Source organism: Dermacentor albipictus, chromosome 6 (assembly GCF_038994185.2).
Source record: "Dermacentor albipictus isolate Rhodes 1998 colony chromosome 6, USDA_Dalb.pri_finalv2, whole genome shotgun sequence".
NCBI lineage: Eukaryota > Metazoa > Arthropoda > Arachnida > Ixodida > Ixodidae > Dermacentor > Dermacentor albipictus.
Genome location: NC_091826.1, coordinates 67,970,420 through 67,992,384, shown reverse-complemented (window position 1 = coordinate 67,992,384; position 21,965 = coordinate 67,970,420). Strand labels below are relative to the sequence as shown.

General features: G+C 47.7%; 1 protein-coding gene across 3 annotated transcripts; it reads left to right on the top strand.

Moving 5' to 3' along the window:
- Positions 1-220: 220 nt before the first annotated feature.
- On the top strand, positions 221-21,410 carry LOC139061153 (uncharacterized). Of its 3 annotated transcripts, XM_070540779.1 has the most exons (7): positions 221-343; positions 1,007-1,464; positions 1,906-2,035; positions 14,990-15,307; positions 16,423-16,743; positions 18,250-19,008; positions 20,393-21,410. In XM_070540779.1, the coding sequence occupies exons 1-7, from the start codon at positions 275-277 to the stop codon at positions 21,020-21,022; spliced, it is 2,685 nt and encodes an 894-aa protein (XP_070396880.1). In that variant the 5' UTR covers positions 221-274; the 3' UTR covers positions 21,023-21,410. The 3 variants fall into 3 exon arrangements, with proteins under 3 accessions (XP_070396880.1, XP_070396879.1, XP_070396878.1); XM_070540778.1 differs by lacking the exon at positions 221-343 and having other exon boundaries at positions 622-1,464; positions 14,993-15,307; XM_070540777.1 differs by lacking the exon at positions 221-343 and having other exon boundaries at positions 622-1,464.
- The last annotated feature ends 555 nt before the right edge of the window (positions 21,411-21,965 follow it).

Sequence of the window (21,965 nt, the reverse complement as noted above, 5' to 3'; positions counted from 1 at the left end):
GTACGACGTCGCAAGCGCTAGCAGCCAAAGTTCAAGATCATAGATCGTTTGTCTAATTAGTGATCTTCAGAACAGAATATTTTATGCGAGAACAAAACACCGCGCAGAAGTGTGATAACAAACCTTGTTATCTGCCGTGTTGCGTCCGTTAGCAATACATATTCACTGTGTGCCAGAGCCATTGTTCTGCATTAGCGAGCACACGTGAAGCTGCTAGGATCTTCTAGCCTTCGATAACCTGGGCGCGGTGGAAGGCAGGACGCAGTTTCTGTCTATGAGGGTGCAAGCCGGAAGCGAATACAAAAGCCGTGGCACAAGTCTGCCACACCGGAGCCAAATCGAGGTGTGTGGAACGGGAAGCGTAGGGCGTGGCGGCGTCGGAGACTGCGAAGCGTTATCACCTCGTTCGCGTGAACGTTGGCCGGGGTAGCTTGACACGAGCCTCGATCAGCTGATCGGTGCTTCAGAGGGATTTTTTTTTCAATTGTTAACTCTGTTTGTGGACCACATGCTGCTTGCAGTCATTACCAGTGTAGTCGTCCTAAACGTTGCCGCAAGACACCGGCACGTTTGAAACATTATGCTAGTCGGATTTTCTGGTTGAAATGATTCTTCTCTGGAGTGAACTGCATTTGTGTCAGTGATATGGTTGAACGCAGTGCTTCGGACGTATTCCGCGACGATCACGATTTCGGCGGTGCTATCACCTCGGGCCTCAGGCACGCGCTGATTGCCTGGTTGAGCACTGCGTCATGCGAAGGCGATAGCATCGTCGTAAGTGATCGTCGCAGAATACGTCCCCTGCTTGTATATTTTAGGGAGAATAGAATTTCTCACATGTGCTTGCCTTGCCTCTTACCATGTGCTTGTATGAAAGATGTCTGACCATGCTGTTCTAAGATTCACAGTTTAAACTATTAAAACATTCATGGCATGTATTATATGCAACCATAGTGGTCCGAATGTACTTGACCATGACCATGCCCAATCATTGTTGTCACCTCAGTACGTGGCTCGTACCCGCGAGGGGCACGTGTCACTGTTTGGGAACAAGAAGAAGAAGCAGAAGAAGGACGCCGCCATGCCGGACAAATCCGCCAAGAAACGTCCATCTCGATCTCCGAGGTCGCCGTCCTCTTCGCAAGCTGCACGTCAAGGCTCGCCTTCAAAGCGACGCGGCGGATCGCCCGTGAAGCAGGCGAGGTCGTCTCCTTCGAAGAGTCCCAGCTCGCCCAAGAAAAGCCGGTCCTCCTCCCCGTTCCCTGCCAAGGCCGGCGTCGCGAGCCCCTCGAGACCCCGACGTGCTGCCGGTTCGTCGTCCCCCAGGCCTTCCCGGTCTCCGCGAGCCACCGGCAGCAGGAGGCCGTCTCCAAAAGAGGAACTCAGGCTCTTCCGGGCGAGGCTCGATGCGGCAGTTCAGCGCGACCAGGAGCGCGGCAACAGGCTCTACCAGTGGCTCAAAAGGTAGGTGCTTGAGTTTGCTCCGTGGTCCAGGCAACGGAAAAAACTGTTCCTCAGATCGTAGGCAGTCTAAGAATCATTGTGCCTCGTAGTGCTAGACTAAATTACAGTGTGATGTATTTTAACTTTGTTTGCGGGGTTTTTCCGCGGCTTTTTCCTATAGGTTGTGCAATCGAAGGGAACAGTGACAGTGTGCCAAGCAGTGCTGCACTACATTAGACTATGTTGTTTGCAACACATTCAAACTGTTCAACGTTTGCGCGTACACAGAATGCAAACTATGTACAAGTGCATACCTGTATGCGAACGTGTTTGCACAGGGCAGAAAAAGGCGTTGATATTGGCTACTGGCCCACTGTAGTACCAATGAATTTCGATCGAATTCTCTGCGCTTGGTTGATAGCATCACCTTTCTGGTAGTTATGTCGGCGTCTTAACCCGCAGCCTGACGCAACGGAAAACGACCCCTCCAGATTTGGGTTCCCCACGACGGAGGTACGTCGGCGCTTCCAGGTCAAGTCCAGGTGTCCGGTCTCCGCCCAGCTCTGGCAGCTCACCTCGCGGCCAAAAAAGGGTGAGTGCCAGTGCCGCCCTGCAGTTGAGAGGGAACGCTCAAATCCACGTTTCTTCGCCAAGAATTCGCTGCAACGAAACAAGTATCTTATCAGATAGCAACGCTGCAGACCTTGGATTCCTAGAAATGAATTACAGCAAACAACAGTACGGAACTGGCAATAAATACGGTGGCTACTATATATTCATATTAAATTTAATACCGTGGTTCTCTGGGGCCACAACCCCGATCTGATTATGAGGCACGCCGTAGTGAAGGGCACCTCATTGATTTTGAGCAACTGCCGGGTTCTTAACGAACACACAATGTACGCCGCAGGAGCATATTTTCTTCTTCTTTTCTTGCATTTCGCGCCATCGACATTCAGCCACCGTGGCCGCAAACCGAACCTGGCCACGACCTCGTACTTACAAGCGCAATGCCATATCCACTAAGTAACCCCGGTGGATCTATGCTCATATTCGGCTGCCTGTTTTATAGCGCAGCTCTTGGACGCCTGTTCCTGCGGCGAGCGTCAGCGTCAGCGGCGTAGCCGAGCGAGCGAGCACGGCGAAAGATGAGAACGAAAGCGGGGCGCAGCGGGAGATGAAGAAAAAAGCGGCGAGAGAGAACAGGCGTGACGAGGAAAGCGCGGAGGAGGGTGCACTGGAACCGTGAGGCGGAAAGCGGAGTTGGGTATGGCGAAAGCGTGAGGAGTGTAGTGCGATGGCGGTGGCTACGAGATGGCGCCAGAATAGCCCGCGCAGCCTGGAAGGTTTGTCGGCGGCGGATTCTGTGATTCGCGCTTATGCCTGTTTCACATGATGCGATTTTCGTCGCACCGGAAGTGCGATTTCCGTCGTTTGCGATGAAAATCGCAGTCGCAGTGCCGACCCCCCGATTTTCGGCTGCGACCAACCGGTTGGTCGCACAGTCGCACCGTCGCACCGATCGCTGCGATTTTCCGTCGAAATTGCGCGGAGAGCTGTCAACGGAGCTATTTCGCCGGTTTGTTTTGGAAAATTGCGTCTCGAACGACAAGTGCAATGCGAGGAGACGTGGATCGTCGAATTCGGTACGTACGCGAAGGGAGAATAAAAAACTTGTACCGCAGATTGCATTCTCCGATTGCTATGCGTTTGTTGACACGCTACACAGCAAATGAAGTGCATTTTCACGTTTGCTTCGTACGCCTTTGCGAGTTGTCAGTGCTAGGAGGTGTTCGATCCCTAGCAGACGACGAGGTCGTCACAATTTTCTTTTGTTGTGTAGCATGCAAAAATCGCGCTTACGGAGCCGCTTGAATTATTTCAACCTCGGCAAGGGCAAATGACAAGACAGCAAAGTACCCGAAGTTTCAACGTTGCGCTGAACGCGGTACCGTTCAGTTGCATTTTCTTGTCGGTTTTCAAGCATGAATTTCCCGATGCATCTTGAAAGCTTATCTTGCCTCTTATTAAATTTGACAGAGCAAAAGTGTAGGCTATCGTAATGAATTTGCTACGATAGCATTAAATCCGTGGCTTGAATAAAATATTACATGCACGTTTAGTTGCACCTCTTCTCTGGAGAATTTTTTTTCTTGCACAGAAACCAGTAAACATTGACTATGTTGCGGACTTTGTATCCTTACTGCATCTGTATGAACACTTGCTCTGCAAGGTAATTAACTGTACAGCTAGTAGATTAAGTAAATACAGTGACAACGTACCCTCCTGCACAATTATGTAGAACTCGTGCAACAATGCGAAAAGCAGGCAAACAGCCTGTTCTTGTGGGGATAAAACAGTATAAAACGACACGCTGAAGAAAAGTAAATGAAAACTGTTCAGTGAAGTCAGCCAGTACAAGCAGTTCTTGCACGTTCACAGCTGATCAAGTGTGCAGAAACATTCATGCCTTACATGTTTCTAGTAAGTTTCTAATAAGTTTGTGATCACATATATTAGTGTGTAAACCCATATAACGATATCCGCTGCGATTACTATCTTTATAAGTAATGAAATACCATGCTACTTGCAAGAACATATATCACCTGAGGATTTTAGAACAAATTTCTGCATTTCAACTATACACAATATGTGGTTTATTCAATAAAAGAACACAAACTGGGCTTTTTTGCAATGGCAAACTTATTCCAAACTTTACTTACATACAGGCAAGAAAAAAAAATTATAGACAGAAATATTGTTCTTCAATTTGTTCACCTGCCACTGTGGCTATAGCATTCTGCTGCTAACACAAGGCGAGGGATTGATTTGCCAGCCATGGAAGTCGCATTTCGATGGGAGTCATAGGTGCAAAAAAAGCTCTTGCACTTAGATTTAGTTCATCACCTTTTATTGAACCCTTACAATTCAAAATGCTATTGCACGGGGGGCATGCTTATGCAAAATCTAACACCAATAGAAAGCAAAGCGCAGAATTGTAAAACAACCATCTTTCGTGATAATTCAAGTGTGTAAATATTCATTGCATTAATATGTATTGTTCAACAGCACTGCACAAGTAAGCATGATCAGGTATAGCAAGTACTCTGTCAAGAAGCTGGTTCTACAGATGTTTAAATGTCAAGGCATGAATGCTCATACTACGTCGCACACTTAGCACAAAGAAAACCTTTTTCAAGAGTTGTCCCTTCTGGCAGATATGAGTGGGCCATAAGCAGCAGAAACTTTATTGCAGGACATTGTGTAATACCGCTTATGAAAGAATGAACAGAGTGAAGAGGCTTTTAACCCTTTATTGACAAGTGTTGCCTACAGGCAACACACCAAAAAAGAATTTTTTTCTTGTCAAGTTTAGGTATAGAGTACGAAGTTTCTAGCTAAATGTCTTCGGCCAACACTGAATGACAGGCAGCAAGCGTCATTTGTTGATTTAGAGCAGGAACACTGGACGAGGAAGAAGAAGTTTGGCACGCGACTCACTGTCTTGTGCAAGCAAGTTCAGAGGAGACAGGCCAATGCAACGTATGCAGCTGCAGTGGTGTCGCACATCTGATGTAAAGCAAATGAAATGGGCACCTATGGTTCCCATATGATAAGAGCTGTCTATACAAATTGAAAATAAAGCTAGGTGGCTTCATTGGGGTGAAGCCCACTTCCAGTTTCCTGCCTGGGGTTTTCCCTCTATTGCTGAATAATTTCTGCAAAATATTTTTTTCTTTTTGTTGATTATGCTTACTCTTGACGTGTTTTGCATATTTAGATAGAACAATAAACATGTTTTCTCGGTATTTATATGTCTCGTCATTAAAGGGTTAACAGCAGTACCTCATGCTGCTCTAATAAGAGGAACGATGAGCAAAAACATTTCTGGTAGAGCACTTAAACTAACTTTGTGAAAGACAGAAAATTCCAGGTGAGAGTTGGAGGTACGTTTAGCCCACACACACCAACAACAAGGGCATACTACAAGAAACGCTACAGCCTATGGTGTATTACAGTCTGTGGGAAAGCTATCTTATACAGAAATGAAGAATGATGCAACAAGCCCTCGACAACACTGCAGACTTTCTTGGCTAGTCTGGCCTCTCGCTTTCTGATAAGTCAGCTCATATCGACGTCAGAAAGAAAAGAAAGACTAGAATCAAGAACTACCCCAGATTGCACATTGTGATCCACATAGCTGGACAAATATGCCCGCAAGTCAACATCCACAAATCCTCAGCTAGTGTAAGGCCATGATGACAGAGCCAGCATGTGGGTGAAACAATTATGCAATGCCTGGACGCAACTTCCACACCTGGTGAAAAGAATAATCTCGAAATAACGGGGGTGGGCGAGCGGATACTATAGAAAATTGCAGATGCTGTGCTTGTGTCCAAGGTATGGTACGGTATGAATTACCAGCAGCACACAAAAAAGACAACTCATCGAATACAGGCATCGGGTAGTAATAACAGGTCTTTCCAACTGTACCATGCTTGAAGACCTCTATGAGAAAGAGCTAACGAACAAGCACCTAGACAGAGTAGAGTTGCAGCCTGCAGCACAAATTCTTTGTCTCAAGAGCTCAGAACCTCATCCCAAGATACTATGCCAGCTAGCATATGAGATGCAAAGACGACTACCCCTCCCTTCAGAAACACAACCTCGGGAGTACCTGAACTTGAAACACAACAGGCCCATACCATGGAATATGGGGGCAAACAATTAGGCCAGGAGACTATATGCAACTGCCAAACACACAGAGGAGGTTGCTAATCATGAATATACAAGCAAACATAAGGCACATATAGTACACTGATCTGGCAATACCAGTGTAACAGTAGTATGACACTACATAAAACTAAACCCCATATAAGTGAGTACCATTCCAGGTCATCCTACACCTAGAAAAGCTGAACGGAGAGCAATCAAAGCAGCTCTTGTAATGCAGATTACACCCTGCACAACACCCTGCATGGATTCACCAGAAACTGTCTGGGCCTGCACATCACACAAGATTGTCAGGAAAATCAGGAGATTAACACGCAACTTGCCAGCACATGGCCAGAAATTAAATTACAGGATACATAGCCATGCAGATATTCCAGGACACAAGCGGGCTTATAAGCCTGACATAATAACTGAAAACTAGATGAGTTTGTGTGTATTCATTATTAACTAAAGTGCAACAGATAGACAACAGACAAGAACGAAGCGCTCTGTGTGTTCACTTCATTCCTGTCCATCGCATTTCTGTTGCAGTATAGATAATGAAATCATAAGGCTGCACAGGAGAGGAATGATACCTCTGCCCAAGGGCCCGATCTCGCATCCAAATCCACGCGTGTGCACACACACACACACACACAAATGTTGCAAGAGTGCATAGCATGAAGCAGTATCAACAGGATGACACTAGATATGGATGAGGACTAACTTTCAACTGAGGTTCATTTATAATAATGTGGCGAGTTGTAAAAGGGCGATGAGCAAAACGAGAACAAGGTGAAAGCAGGAGCCAACGTTTCGACAAGTGGACTTGTCTTCTTCAAGGTCCACGTGTGGAAACGTTGGCTCCTACTTTCACCTTTTTCTCATGTTGCTCATCGTCTTGAATTTCCAACTCCTGCCTTCCCCGAGTTTTCCCCAGAAAAAGAAAGACATCTTTAAAGGACAGATAAAAATTGGTGCTTGATGCAGCCAAACATAAATAAAAAATGCTACAGAAAGAAAATAGAGAAAAATTCCAAGTGCAGGAAAAAATGATTACAATTGCCAATCCTGCATGCCAGCACATTTCAAGAAACACTGTTGTTATTCCAATAGACAGACTGACAGCTTGCTTATGCAATGCAAGCACATTCTTCCAGTTCCATGCCATTGGGAAGAAAACGAGTTTCCTGGAAGGTAGCCACTTGCACACTTGGTGATCACTGTTTTTTTCCCCTGGACTTGTGTATCTATATGTATTTTCCCCCTTTCCTGCTTTTACGTTTGGTTTCATCAAGCACTAGTCTTTATCAGATTTTATTGCTGTACTACTTTGTGGTAACCTTTATAGATCACTGCATTTTCACAATAAACCTTTTAATTAGACGTTAGCATACCCTGTTCTTACTGCTTCACACTGTACATTCTTGCTACATTGGCCAAATAAAAGATTTTATAAGGTATCATGAGGGCCATTAAAGTGACTTGCTGCAGTCTAAAAAAAAAAAACGAATAGCCTGGCTGCAAATGGCACCAAAGAACACATAGGACAAACAAGAAAACCGTGATGATCTAACAATCAAAAGTTTAATGCACACACCGAGTAAATGCTCGCTGACAAGCAATAGACTGAACATACACAAAAAGGAGAAGCAAAAATTCATGTGCATTTCCTGACAGGAAATGCATCCATTTCTAACGGAGGCCGTGATGACAAGATTAACCCAGCATTTTTAGATCTACAGCTTCCGTAATTTCTCTATGCAGCCGATCTGCACAGAATGCTAGCTTCTTCCTCTACAATGCACGCTCAGATGTGGAGAGTGCATTGTAGAGGAAGAAGCTAGCATTCTGTGGAGATCGGCTGCCTAGAGAAATTATGAATGCTGTAGATGCAAATACACTGGGAGAATCTTGTGTCAGCATGGCCGCTGTTACACTTTCCGAGATGGATGCGTTTCCCGTTGGGATCTGTATGGACACACATCAGATCTTGCTTCTGCTTTTTGTGTAAATTCGATTTATTGCTTGTCGACCGGCATTTACTCGGCATGGTCAATAAACTTTCATTTGTTAGTACACCTCATGAGATTATCTTGGTATCTAGCAGAAAGGTGTTCATTCTTTTTAGAGTTAAGCTGTATATGCCTAGGTGAAACACTCATGGTCCGATCACAAGAACCCTAGCGTAGGGGTATGAGCCATTGTTTCGGGGGTTGTGAGCCATTGTTCGTCTTACATGAGGGACGGAGACATTTCTTGTTGGGTAGACATAGAAATGCTTATGCATTTAACACATAAACATTTATCTACGCATTATTGCAAGGAAGGGACACAGAGTGGGACGGGGTTAAGACAAGATCATGATGTCATAATTATCTTGCAGCAAAGGTGTGGCGGGCCATTGGCTACACCGATAGTGACGTCGTTTCTCTCTAGCAGCAGAGCGCGCATGCAGAAGTCTCTCTCAGACTTCCCTATAGGTTCAAAAATGTGTCCCTGTATTTAATTAAATGAAATGTGCAGCCCCAGTGTGTCACTTGGTAACTACAGTGCATAACTGAGTCATAAACATTATGATTAACGCATTACAAAACACAAATGCGTAACATAATTCAGAAAGACTTCGATGGACCACCTGGATTAACACAATGAACCGCTGCTCATTGCACTTTCGAAGATGGTGATCTTGCAAAGTGCAGTGTGCGGCATTCCAAATAAACAATGTGATAAACCCAAGCCAAACATGTGCATAACCTCATTAAGAAACACAGACATAACCAATAATATAGAAAGACTTGAATAAGCCATTGGAATTAACCCAGTGATAAAAACCAGGGCTGCACATTTCAGCTTCGCTGGTTTCCCGTCTGTACAGGGTGCATGGGCAGTAACTTTTTCTGTTATTGTTTGTTAAGTATTGTATAATGTTGCGCCAGCAAAACACGTTGGGCTAGTTGGTGCAATGTAGTGGTACTGCTTTTTTTGCTGGTTTTTTTCTTAATGTTGTGCCCTTCTTCCTTTTGTAACAACTTTTTTATTCCCCCTTGCATAATACTCCAACCTTGCAGCCTGCGAGGTATATAAATAAATAAGTACATAAGCACGTCATTCATTCATCTGCATACACCTCGCACCATTCCTTGCTCAACAAACATCACTGTGTTGATGTCTCGCAGCGTGCATCTACATTAACTGCCGTTTGCGTTTCGGTATGGTTTGTGAACAGTGTAATGCATATAGATTACATGACATTAAGGTTGTGACCTATGCGGTGCATAAGCAAACCTTGCAAAAGATGACAGGTTGGATTGTTGAAAATAAGACAAATTGTATATATCGCAGTTACTTTAACAGCATTTAATTGACCACTTGACAAAAACTTCACTTCGCATAGATTCCAACACGTACACTGAATCTGCAGTTTTCTTTTGCTTATTAATGCAGTTGTTACTGCATGGCCACATTGTAGATTTGAAAACAAAGTGAAATAAATTTGTTTGTTGCAATATAACAATATGTGTAGATCACTGCGATTGTAACCCCAGAACTTAATACAAACATGCACACTATAGGACGCAGACAAATGTTCAGGACAAATTTCAGAATGTTTGCATCATGATACTTATGAAAGTGAACGGTTTCATTCCATGGCTGTCAACGAGAGGGAGAGAGAAAACTTAATTGTGTTCGTGGAACAAAAACGCATTGATAAGCTTAGACATATAGTCATTGCTTAACACTTTCGAAATGAATAATTATAGCTTGCTATCGACATTGAAGCAGCCATTCGACAGCAAGAAAAGGAATCAGTTTTTCCAGCTCTGAACATTGAATTGCAGGAAATGCAAGCAGGCATAAAATTCTGCCAATATAATGTTTAGGAATACCAAATTGGAATAAACATTGAGGCTTGCATTTGTACTTTCTCTGGCTGAGCAATCTAGTTTGAAATGGCTCCCATAAGCATGTCGTACCAATGTTGATCTAAATGCATGACTAGCTTAAGAAATCTGGATGATTGCTATAAACTACAGTGAAGAAACTATAATATCTAATAACATTAATAATATAATAATAATATTTATTTCCACAAAACAGGCTAACCATGAGAGGCGTGCGAGGCTGAGCAGAAAGCTGAAAAATTCTACGGCAAGTGCGCCTGCCGTGGGCCTACGATCCTGCATTATGAATAGCGCGTATTGATATGGTCTTGTTAGAAGTTCCGAGTATACTACCAGCGCGAGACACGGGACAACAAAGTGGACGAGAAGCGTGTCTTTTAGAATGCTATGTTACAACGTACTGGTTTCTACAAAAGTGTCGGTAACTGCTCGAAACATTTGATGCGTCGGCTTTTGCGCCTTTAGAAATATTGAGAGGGAGCTCCCATATATATATATTCGCAGCGCAAGCACGGCGATGGACGAACCAGGCTAGCGCTAAGGTTGAATTTCACAACACAATTTTCGCAGCGCAAGCACGGCGATGGACGAACCAGGCTAGCGCTAAGGTTGAATTTCACAACACAATTTTCATTCCACGTCGTAATCACACAGATCGTTTGAGGCTTCGTTCAGGGGCACACGCGGGCGTTCGGGTTGGTGCTTCTTGTTGCGTTTGGCGTAAGAATATGGCTAGGAGCAGGCACCACATATGCGCAATGACAGGCAATATACACACATCCTTTCTCCAGAAGCTGACGCCGAGCACGGGTAGCGCGAGGATCTTGTTGGGCTGACACGACAACTTCGGGGCAGCCGAATTCCGAATACTGCATATACGGTGAGGGTAGCTATATGAACTTGTCGATAGGTCATCTTGCAGATTGTTGTAGCACAGGCAGAACGAAACGGTCATAGAAGGTAGATAAGACAACACACATCGCTGAACCACCTGCGAACAGCTGATTACGTGCGCGATGTCGCACTGAACTACAGAAACCGCCGTCGCGCACCCCAAGACAAATCTTAACTAACGTTTTTAAATGAGTAAAAGTACATATTATTTGCTTACAATCAAGAGAAGTCAATAATATTATAGTGTAAACGTTTTATTTACTACAATAAAAGAATTATGCAGCGCGTGCCACGAAACCTGGCACTAAGCAACCCTGTGCGTCGCACCAGTCGCATTGTTGAAATCGCAATCATGTGAAATGAGCCCTCTAAAAATCGCACTGCGACGCGTGCGACAGCACCGATTTTCGTCGTTGCAGTCGCAGCATGTGAAACAGCCTTTATGCGTCACCCGCACGCTGTCCCTCGCGATCTCCAGATTGGCGAGGCAGTAATGCCCCAACTCGGCTCCGTTTGCAACGTGCCGCACGAGACCGATTGTCCACGCCAGCCCAAAATTTGGAGGACGTTTAAGCTTCGCCTTGAAGAGCATTCAAAGATCCCTGACTGCTTCTCACGGTCCCCGGCAACTGCAGCCTGTGTAATCGTAATGTTTTCCGGGAAACGCTGGCGGCAAACGCTATGGACGACGGTGAGCTTTCTGGATGAAATGTTACGGTACCTTGCGTGGGCCGCAAATCCGTGGATATAGAGCCACCTGGACAGTGGCGTTGCAAGGAAGCGAGCTCAATGCGCCGCGCTACGAATGGTAGAAACGCTGGAAAAGGGGTTTATGTTTGAGTTTCCACTTAATAGAATGTTGTTTTCTCGTATATCCATATCTTTGAAGCTATTGATAACAGCAGTGAGCACTATGCTACACCTGGTGACGACCCCCCCTCCCCCTGCCCGGTTTCGCCACTGCCGTATAGCTTCGTAGAAAAGCTACTATAGGGAACACTGCAACTAGCGTATACAGGAACAGCAAGTGAGCTCTTTCAGCCACGGCGTTGAAATGATGGGCATTACATGAATGCTCTTTGCGGTTTAAACGGCTTAGCGACTTTGAAAATTCATATCCTTGCCAAAAATGCACTGCTTTATAAGTAAATGCATGAGTGCAACTACTCGCAACGATTATAGGCGTGCTCAAAGATGCTTATTTCGTGCGTTCGTTCGGGAAGGTGCGATTTTCTTGGAAATGTTAGAAAGACAAAAGGCTACAAAATGCCACAAGGATCCCTGAACCCATAAGCACGAATATTACGGAGGGATGCGTGGTGTAGGAGTCGTCGGACGATGTCGCCGCTGCCACCATTTGAAGGAGTTGAAGGTCGTAGAGAGGAAGCCGGTGAACAGGACTAGGCGAGCATGATTTATTTACATATAACATTTTGAATAAGACATACATCGACTGTCTAGCGTGACTCCCATATGGAGCCCGCAAGACTAACATACAGCAAACAGCTTACGAGCACACAGCTCACGAGTACATTTCGAGCACGACAACGAGCACTCAGCTCCCGACGACAAGCACACCCTAGCAGCCGGCAAACGCTGCTTATAAGCACTTGATCCCCCTTTGATTCCCAGTGAACGGAAACGTTCGTCCAGTCATCGTTCGACGTCACCGTTCGTCACCCGCCCTTTTGGAGGATGAGGGCTGGCATACACGTGCCGCACACACACACACAGGTATAAAGGTCCGGAGCCGACGTCAGAGGGGCTTCGTAGAACTCTGCTTTGTCCCGGGTGGCGCAGCCGAGTACCACATTCTTTATCTGACCCCGCGCCACGTGGCTGCCGGTTTATTCGCACTTCTCTGAAGGGCGCCCCGTCCGGTTGGATAGGAAAACGTGCAGCGGGCTGAAAGCTGACACGTTGCCACCCCGCCCGGCCATTCCTAACAGTGGATACTGATATTGATACTTTTTGTGCGCAAACAAACAGGGACGAAGAATAGGGGCAACACAAGGACGAGCGCTTTACTGCCTATCACTTACAGATTGCAGATCCAAGAGCTCCCTCTGTCAACCATTTTAAGAAACCTTTCGATCGTGTGTAACAATGCGGAACACATTGAATTGATATGGAGCCACGTTACATGAGTAGGAGCTTTTGTATTCCTGGAGCTCAATGTCTGTGTATGAGTTCGATCCTTGCGCCGCAGGGATGACCCGTCGAGGGTGGCTTAATGGCTATGGCGTCGTGCTGCTAAGCACGGAAGGTCTCCGGTTCGATTCTCGAATGCGGCGGCCGCGTTCCGACGTGACGGTAATGCAAACACACTCCTGCGCTTAGTCTTACATGCACGTTAAAGAAGTCAAGATGGTCGAAATTAATCGCCAGAGTGCCCCAGTATTCGCCGTTCCTCATAATCACATGGTGGTTTCCGCACGTAAGAACCGAACATTTTATTATTCAGCGCAGGACGGCAGGAACGAGTTGCGTACACGTAATCTCGTAACGAAAAGTGACGCACATCAATTACAAGGGAGAGGAATGAAGAACTAATGCGCTTGTTCATCGTACCCTCCCCTGCGATTGGGTTTATCTTATGCGTGAATGCCTATAATAATCGTATAAGTGTATGCGTAAAACAGCAGTTCAACTTTCCGAGCACTCCTTTCGGCATACTACAAGAGCTGCATTGTATTTGAATAGATAGCGAAGTGAACGCCCCTTTTTTCTAGCGGGCGCTGAAGAATGATATTTGTTGTTAATTATAAAGAGATAGAGGCTAGTATCTTTCTTTCCTCCCGACATGTATATAAGCTTGATTAGGAATTTTATTTCCGTTGAATGAAATCAAGTTATCTCTTTTTTTTAGTTCAAAATTCTTTTTTTTTTCTTTCTCAGTGTTTGTTCCCTCCTCGCCTAGTCGCGCTTCAATCACTGCTGCCGTAACCGTCCTTGCTGATGTCATTGACAATGGGTTCTGGACCGCTTTTCGCCCGAAGCTTCGAGAAGTGTTCGGATCGACTTTCGAAAGAAGTTCCACTCGCGTGCAGAAGTTCGCACGCCATGACTCGAAGGCCCATGGTCCGCCTCAGGGCCACCTGGCCACGCACTACCACTTGTGTCCTTGGTGTCCAAAGAAGCAGGAAATGATGGAGTCGGTTACTAATAGGCGTTCTCACTGCAGTGATGGCTGAGGCTGACAATATTATCAAAGCGGAGGACGTCTCCGAAAGCCAGGCACCTCTCATGTCGCCTGAGGAAGTGCCTTTGCTGTCTGCGACATGATCGTCTGTTGTTGTTTATTGATTGTTTCTGGTCCGTTGTCTTATTCTTTGTTTTTTTTTTCGTGTTATTGTGGGAGTAGCGTTATCCTGCCTGTATGTTTCCGCACGTGCCAATTAATTTTGCGTCGAAATTCGGCGCCTGGTCGTGTCGTTTTTCATCCTCGTACGTGTTTTCTCGGGCTGTTTACACACTGTGAAGAAGATATGCAGTAGCGGACGGGAAATTTCTCTGCAGCTAAATTTCCAAGGATATGACCGTCAAAATGGCGACAGGCCGTCACTTTCTAAGGATCGCACCACGACGTATGCATCTACTACACGCGGCAGCTAATCGAATCGAGATATTATCATCGCGAGCAAATTGCTTTGTTTATCGTGAGACTCGTGACTCGGCCCTCCTCTTCGCCTGTTCGCGGTGTTTCAAACGTATTGCCGGAATAACGCCCATATGGCTCGTTAAAAGCAATAACAAAAATTACCGTTAACGTGACGGGCTGTTCTTTTTTTTTTCACAGTGTATAGCACAACGAATTCTTACCGACTAGCAGAAGCTCGACATGGGCGAGTTGGTTTAACATACTTGAAAAGAAAAGAGCGCTGCAAAGACGCGGACTAAAACGAAGAACATGTACGACACACCGGCGCTAGTCCATCGTCCACGTGTTCCTCATTTAGTCCGCCATCTTTGTAGCGCTCTTCTTCTTTTCGTGCCGACTAGCTCAACCTTCCTTGCCTCCGCACGGGGCGCAGCAGAGCCCCACCCGGAGCACGCGCGGGCCGTCGCCGTCCCGGGCCAAGTACGCGGCAGAGCCGAGCCGCCGTCGCGTGTGGGCCCCGCTGCTGGTCCTCGCGGTGGTCGCGGCCGGCGCGGTCGCACTGGCCGTGGCCGCGGCGCGCTACCTGCGGCGGCCCGTGGCCTCGACCCGGCCCCGCTGCCACGGCTACACGTGCCGCCGCTACGAAGAGCTGCTGGCCAACGCCATGGACCCCGAGGCTCCGCCGTGCGACAATTTTTACGCGCACGTGTGTGGCACCTGGATCAAGGCCGGCAGGAGGCCCGTCTACGAGGTGAATAACGGCGGGCTCTGAACGAAGCATGGAAATAAAGTAGTGAGTGAGTGAGTAAAGACTTTATTTGAAAACAAGGTATTGTTTTTGTGCAACTCTTCTTGTCTATGCTTCACGGCCTGCTGATCCGATTGATAAAGGGGCGGGGGGAGAGGGCGGAGCGTGACTCTCACCATTGACGAAGCTGCCGAACGTGCGACAAAGAATAGCATCAGAACAGGCATCGATACGAAATCGCTGCAGCCCTACGCCCCTTTAAGTCGTAGGGCTGACGATGTCGCTCAAAATGCTCAGCCGGTTCGTTATCAGAAGCAAGGGCCTTGTCAACAGCACTTTTGCTTCTTCCTGAAGCGCACCTGTCATTATTGAGCGCATGTGCTGTCCCATGTCTTCTACCGTGCATCTGTTCGCGTTGTTCCATTTTTATTCCGTGGAATGAACCAAGTAATCCAACAGCGCGTCTTGCGAATGAAGCATAGCATCATCACGAGTTTGAAAAAAAGCCCACACCTCGGATTTCGTTGGATAAACAGCCGTGTACTTAGGTTTAGCCGCACGGTAAAGATCCTCTGTGGTCAAAATTTTTTCTGAGCCCCCCTCCCCCACCCCCACTACGGCGTGCGACAGACCGTGGTTTTGGCACGTAAAATCGTTCAGTTAACTTTTAGTATATGTTAAGCCATAAGAAACGAAATAATTGAAAGCATTTTATTTGCGTATCAGTTTTAATTAGGTCCGCCGTCTACTAAGCTACCTCTGAGCAATACCTGTTATTGGGCTGGTTGGTTCATCTTATTCTCCATGCTCTTTGACGCTCTTTCCTGTCCTGAAGCTTTTTTCCGCCCTTGGTAACGTCTTCGGGCAATAAGCTACCTCAAACCACAAATTTTGCGCCACAGTCCCGTATTTCTATTTCTATAGCGAACACTACTCAACGGAATTTGCTCTTACATTCCCATCGACCACATTCCCATCTCCCTGTCTGTTAACGTGACGCTTGTCATTTTCCGTATGTTCGCTCCGTCGCACAACTTCGTCGCGACATTCTTCGTCGTCCTGCAAGCGTCGGGACCCGCAGTTGCCGGCACAGCGCGCTCAGGATCTGCATGCCGCAGGTCAACTGGGACCGGTTCCTGGTGGAGATCGCGAAGCGCACGGCCGACTTCAGCCCGCGCACCGGCTCGGACCAGGAGCCGGTGGACAAGGCGGTCGCCTACACCAGCGCCTGCCTGTCCCCGCTCGAACAAGACAACATGCTCGAGGTGCGCGCCGTCCTGGCCGCTGCGGGAGTCACGTGGCCACGGCCTGACCCGAAACCGGACTTCCTGTCCGTGATGTTCCACATGTCGCAGCGCGTCTACCAGCCGGTGTTCATCGCCGTGTACGTGGACACCGTGGAACGGCCGAGGACCCTGGTGCTCTCGTTCGGAGGACAGGTGGGGGAGCCGTGTACGCGGCGTAGGAAGTGCGTGCTCAGCGTCGAACTTGTCGCGATGGCGAAGTTTATTGTACGCTGTGCTGCTTCTATTGCGGTTCTAAACTCTTTCTAGGGATTTGTAAAGTTGTTTCTACACTTCAGGGAGTTCTAGGTTTTAAATAGGGGTGCTATTCTAGGAGTTCACTACTAGGAGATTTTGCTATTGTAATGCGGATAATCTAAATAAATACGCCATCATCGTATCCCACTGTAGGACTAGCTACAGGACAATGTCATTTTTTTTCTTCTGAAGCATGCACGCCACTTCACCATTCACCACTTCAGTGATGTAAGCATGGCGACGCCCAAGAAAAAATGAAAGTCGCGATAATGAGCGAGGTCTATGTTACATAAACTGAAATTGCAAATCTAGTGGCAACATCAGAACGGACCTTATTTAATATTTCACTCTACGCTATCCCTAAAAGAGGAAGGTCTTGAAGATTCACAGGCCCGTACCTTGCCTGACAAACCATCACCACTTCGAACCTAAACCTCCTCCAGTGATGCGACGCCAGACTTTTTTGCATATTACCACCAACCTTATCATGTGCAAAGCTGCTTCTTGATTCGTCGCCACCAGCGGTTCCGCTTCCGAAATTTCCGGTTCTTCTGCTGCATCTCGCTGTAACACGCCCGCGCACACATTGATATACTTCATCCGGGAAGTAACTTCTCGGACCCACAAGATGAGGCATTTGAAAGATCTGCTTTACGATGCACACAGAAAGTGATCGAGAGAAGCACTGAGGTTGGGTGGCTGGTGCTACTTCACCTTATTAATAGTGGCTGCATGAATGGCTGTGTAGTTATTGAGATGAATTGGCAACACAAGTTTCAAATGCTTTTGGAGAATTCATTCCTTTTGTAGGCTCTTCTATAATCGCTATTAACCCGCGCAGTAGGCCATGGATGAATTCTGGAAGATTCAGAATATGAAACTTCAAGTATCATTGGAACACAATAAATAAGAACGTTTGATTCATAGGCGAAATTCTGAAAAATCTCTCTTTTTGACGTTATTGGAATGCGTCGTTACGTGACTGGAATACAATGAAAAGAAAAGCCTCCTTCAATTAAGAACAGAAAGCTGCTTATATGTAGGCAGCCAATGCTAAGCGCTGGGGAAGTTGCAAACTGGTTTAGTAAATGAATTGCCGAATGAGGAGAACTCGAAAGAAGACAGAGCGCCAGATGGATAAAAACACTTCGCAAATGATCTCAACCAATAATTCAACTGGTGCGTTGGTACTGCCAGCTTAAGAATTTGCTGCAAACTGCATCGTGTATTGGGAAACCATTGCGCGCTGGCCGGAGCCACGACTGCCACTGTGTTAGGCGAAAAATAGAATCCGCGTTTACGTTTATTTGCTTCTCTCCCTGTATCTGACCCTTTATAATAGTAAAATACTGACGAGAAAGAAACTACTCCGAAAAAAACTGACCTCATACTTTGCCGTCGCAGTTCGCGTCGACGTACGAACAGATCTCTCAGCACGTGACCACCATCCACACCAAGCAGCACTTCCGCGTCACCTACGATAGCCTGGCGCCCATGAACGAGACTCACCTGGATGAGCTGTTCGACCAGTTCATCGTCATGAAGCGTTTCCTGGACAACCACACGCCCATGACGGACGACGGCTACAGCAGCGCGGACCCGGCGTCCTTCGTGCAGTGGACCCCGTCCGTTCCCGAGTCTCGGTGGGACGAGCAGACGCGGCGCTTCCTCGACAGTCCTCTGCGCGGCCTGGGCGGCTGCTTCGTCGACCGCGTCGGCGCCTTCAAGGCGCTGTTCGAGCTACACGCGTACTTCGGCGAGAAGAAGATGGCCAACTTTGTCGGGTTCTTCGCGGTTCAGGCCCTGGTGGGCTTCAGCAACATCCGCCTGCTGGAGAGCTTCTACGGCGCCTCGGACGTGGCTGTCGAGGAGCAGCGCAAGTATTGCGTCACGGCGGCCTACCAGATGTTCGCGTACGCCATCGACAGCTTCCTGGAGACGGGCACCAAAGGCGCTCTCACGGACGTGAACACGCTCGTCGGTTGGGTAGAGGCGGCCTTCGGGCGCCTCCTCGGAGCCACGGACGATTCCTCCTCGCTCGAGGGAGACCCGACTCCCGAGCGGCTGCACTTGAATCTCAACCAAGCGTTCAGCATCTTGAATTACTCCAGGCGCGAGGTCACGCATAGGATCTATGCCGGGTACCCTGAAATGGCCATGGAGGTGAATATAGTTCGATATGGATTGCTTCCGAGATCTGGCTGGGCGCTGTATGCATGACATCTGAGATAGGGCTGCGTGCACGTTCGGACACAAGTGGATCATGGAAACTATGTGCTTTATCGCACAGAACCCTATAGCAGAAGAATCTTACAACAGACGAAACTTCACAAGCGCTGTGAAAGTACTACATTTTCTTCGCGCATCTCCGGTGTCATGCATCGACTGACGCAGTAGTTCATGACGGCTATGCGTACGCTGTCAGGGAAACTCTTAAAATGAAACGCTTATCGCAGCTGCATAGTTTCGTTTTCATTCCGGGCACTCTCTTAATAGACATCGAGATTTGTCCTAAGTTCATCCGACTATAGCGTCTTGGCACGCCGTACTTTGTGCATTTTGTGTGCTGTAGTGTATGCTGCCCGGAGTTGTACGAAGCCGTACGAATTCGAGAGCCGTCGATGGGGCTGGGTATCAAGTGCTGCAATGCTGCATACGCTGAGCCCGTGCAAGAAACAGACGCAGCGCGTACTTGTATCCCTTTCGGACTTCTCAGCTCCTTACATCCAAGCATTATATGCGCTTGATATGTGCGGACACACTTTAGAGGTACCAAAACCTGTTGAAAAGTACGTACTTATGATGTAGCGGTTCCCTTGTTCTATAGCCAATACTATGAACCAATTAAAGAAGAAATCACGCAGGTTGAGCGAGCAGATGCTTCATATGCTATTCATTTATTGCAATAACAGCGAATAAAGCGGCATGCGTTTTGGTGTTCAGAGCATGGTAAATATCTTAATGCCGATAAAAACAAACGGAACGTATTTCAATGCTGCATGAACTGTCTCGGAATGTGACCCAATTGCTTTGTATTTTATGTAATGATCTTTTCCATCTATTAATAATGTTCTTATCCAGCTTTTTCAAGCGTTATTCAAGCCTTAAATCCTCATCGTGCGAAAAACTTATACAACTTTCTTTGATCAGCCGTTAACTTCTACAGATTGCCAAGTCGCTTCGCTTACCTGCAGCCGTTTGCTCATCAGTAGCTGCAGCAAAATAATGCAACGAATTTGAAAAAGCATTGTCGCTTATCTTTCTCTGTGGAGAGAATTTAGCATAACACTTTCAATTCTTCTGGGAAAAACGTTTCCGAAACTACGACAGGCGACCAGCTCAGTTACTACCTGGAAGCAATGAAAAACGTCACGGCATCACAACCCTTCCCTTAACGTACTTGCATATTGCTTCGGGTGAGGTTCGTACTTTGCAGAGGTTGTTTGACGGCGCGCCCCGCAAAGCAACTTAATTTTGCCAGCGCGCGCCAACTCTTGCAACGTTACCGATGCACTGCTTCGACGCCCTTGCGTACCGTACCCCCCAGGCTCCGTTGAGCAACCGCATCAAGGCGTCGGCCTACATGCAAGCAAGGCAGAAAACGGCCTCCGCGTCCGGGATGACGGGACCGACCATCTACCAAGGCTACCAAGCGTTCGACGCGACCCTCTTCAACGGCTTCCGCGTCAACCCGCAGCTCCTGGCTTTCCCATGGTACGAAGCGGACGCACACGTTGGAGTCCTGCTGGGAGGCCTGGGAGCGAGGCTGGCCGCGGCCGTCTTCTACGACTACGTCGAGCGAAACAACGACAGCGCCAGCGCCCTCTACGCTGAGAACAAGCGCTGCCTGTCGCCCGAGAACGGGACCGGCGGTGACGAGGTCGACTTCGGCCGCGACCTCCAGGGGGCAGTGGCGGCCGCCGCGGTCGTCGCAGACGTATACAAGGAGGTCGCCAGAAGCGGCGACCGAGCTTGGACGGAACGCGAGTCCCCGCCGCCGTGGACGGGCGAGAGCGTGGCGTTCGCGTTCTTCTGCTGGCTCAACTGCGGCGACGCCGAGCGCGGCCTGGGCATATGCAACACGGCCGCCATGCACAGCCGGGACTTCGGGCGCGTCTTCGGGTGTCCCGCCGGGTCGCGCATGAACCCCGTGGAGAAGTGTCGCCTGAAGGTTTAGCCCGAGTTTCGAGACTGTGCAATCGGGCTCACGTCGTGTGAACGATGCGTCGCCGGAGCTTGCGGTCGGCTTCCGCAAGCAGGGCGACGCGCCTGTTCAACGTTCGTTGATTCCAATGCATACTCCCCTATAATTGCAGGCGATGAGTAACAAGCAAACTTGGTTCTACGTGGGCCGTGTTACTCGCGATAGACCGTCGCGGCGCTGTTGTCAATTTTTTGTGTGCATATATGCGCACGTGGGAGCGTCGATGTTGCGAGAGTGTCCCGTTCTTTTTTTTATGATACTCTCTTTAAACGCAGCCGTTCTGTGAAGCTGCGCTTGTCGATGTCACGCATAAACTATGTAATGCGTACTGTGATATATGCAATTTTTGTCGCCCCTCCTGACGTTGGTTGCGTGCTTCTTCTCAATGAGAGCGGCCATCTCCAAAAGCTGCGTGACTAAGCTTGATGACGCAAGGGTTAAAGTATGCATTTGCAGCTTCTGCAGGGAAAGTAACGACAATACAATTTTATATAGACGCCACAAACTCCGTGAACGAAGCGTTTTTGCAGAGGAGTTCCTAGACAAGGCGGACAAAAGCTTCGGAAGACTACTTAAAAAAATTGACCTTTTTTTGCAAATTTGAAGGAAGTCTCGTTTTAATGCGCCCACCTTTTCTGAAAATCGCGAATGTCGCACCTAATTCGAGATACTTATTATCGAATTTCAACGGTAAATCTGCCAATATCGAAACCTAGCGCCGCGGAAGCGCAGGAAAGTTGGCCCCGCTATAATATCGGACCACTACCAGACGGAAACTCGTCATGACGACAAGCTCGAAGTTGCAAACCGAGCGTCTCGGCCCGTCGCGGCAGCCACGCACGAGGCACGCTTTGCACAGCAATCACGTGCGGCTGCTTGTCGGGCTCGAGATGTGCCGCGGCACGATACATCATTC

Bases quoted from the DNA above. Each gene is read 5' to 3' on its own strand.
- LOC139061153 (XM_070540777.1), top strand. From the start codon at position 929: ATGGCATGTATTATATGCAACCATAGTGGTCCGAATGTACTTGACCAT. The intron at 15,308-16,422 runs GTGAATAACGGC...TGCATGCCGCAG, and splicing joins GCAGGAGGCCCGTCTACGAG to GTCAACTGGGACCGGTTCCT. The intron at 19,009-20,392 runs GTGAATATAGTT...CGTACCCCCCAG, and splicing joins ACCCTGAAATGGCCATGGAG to GCTCCGTTGAGCAACCGCAT.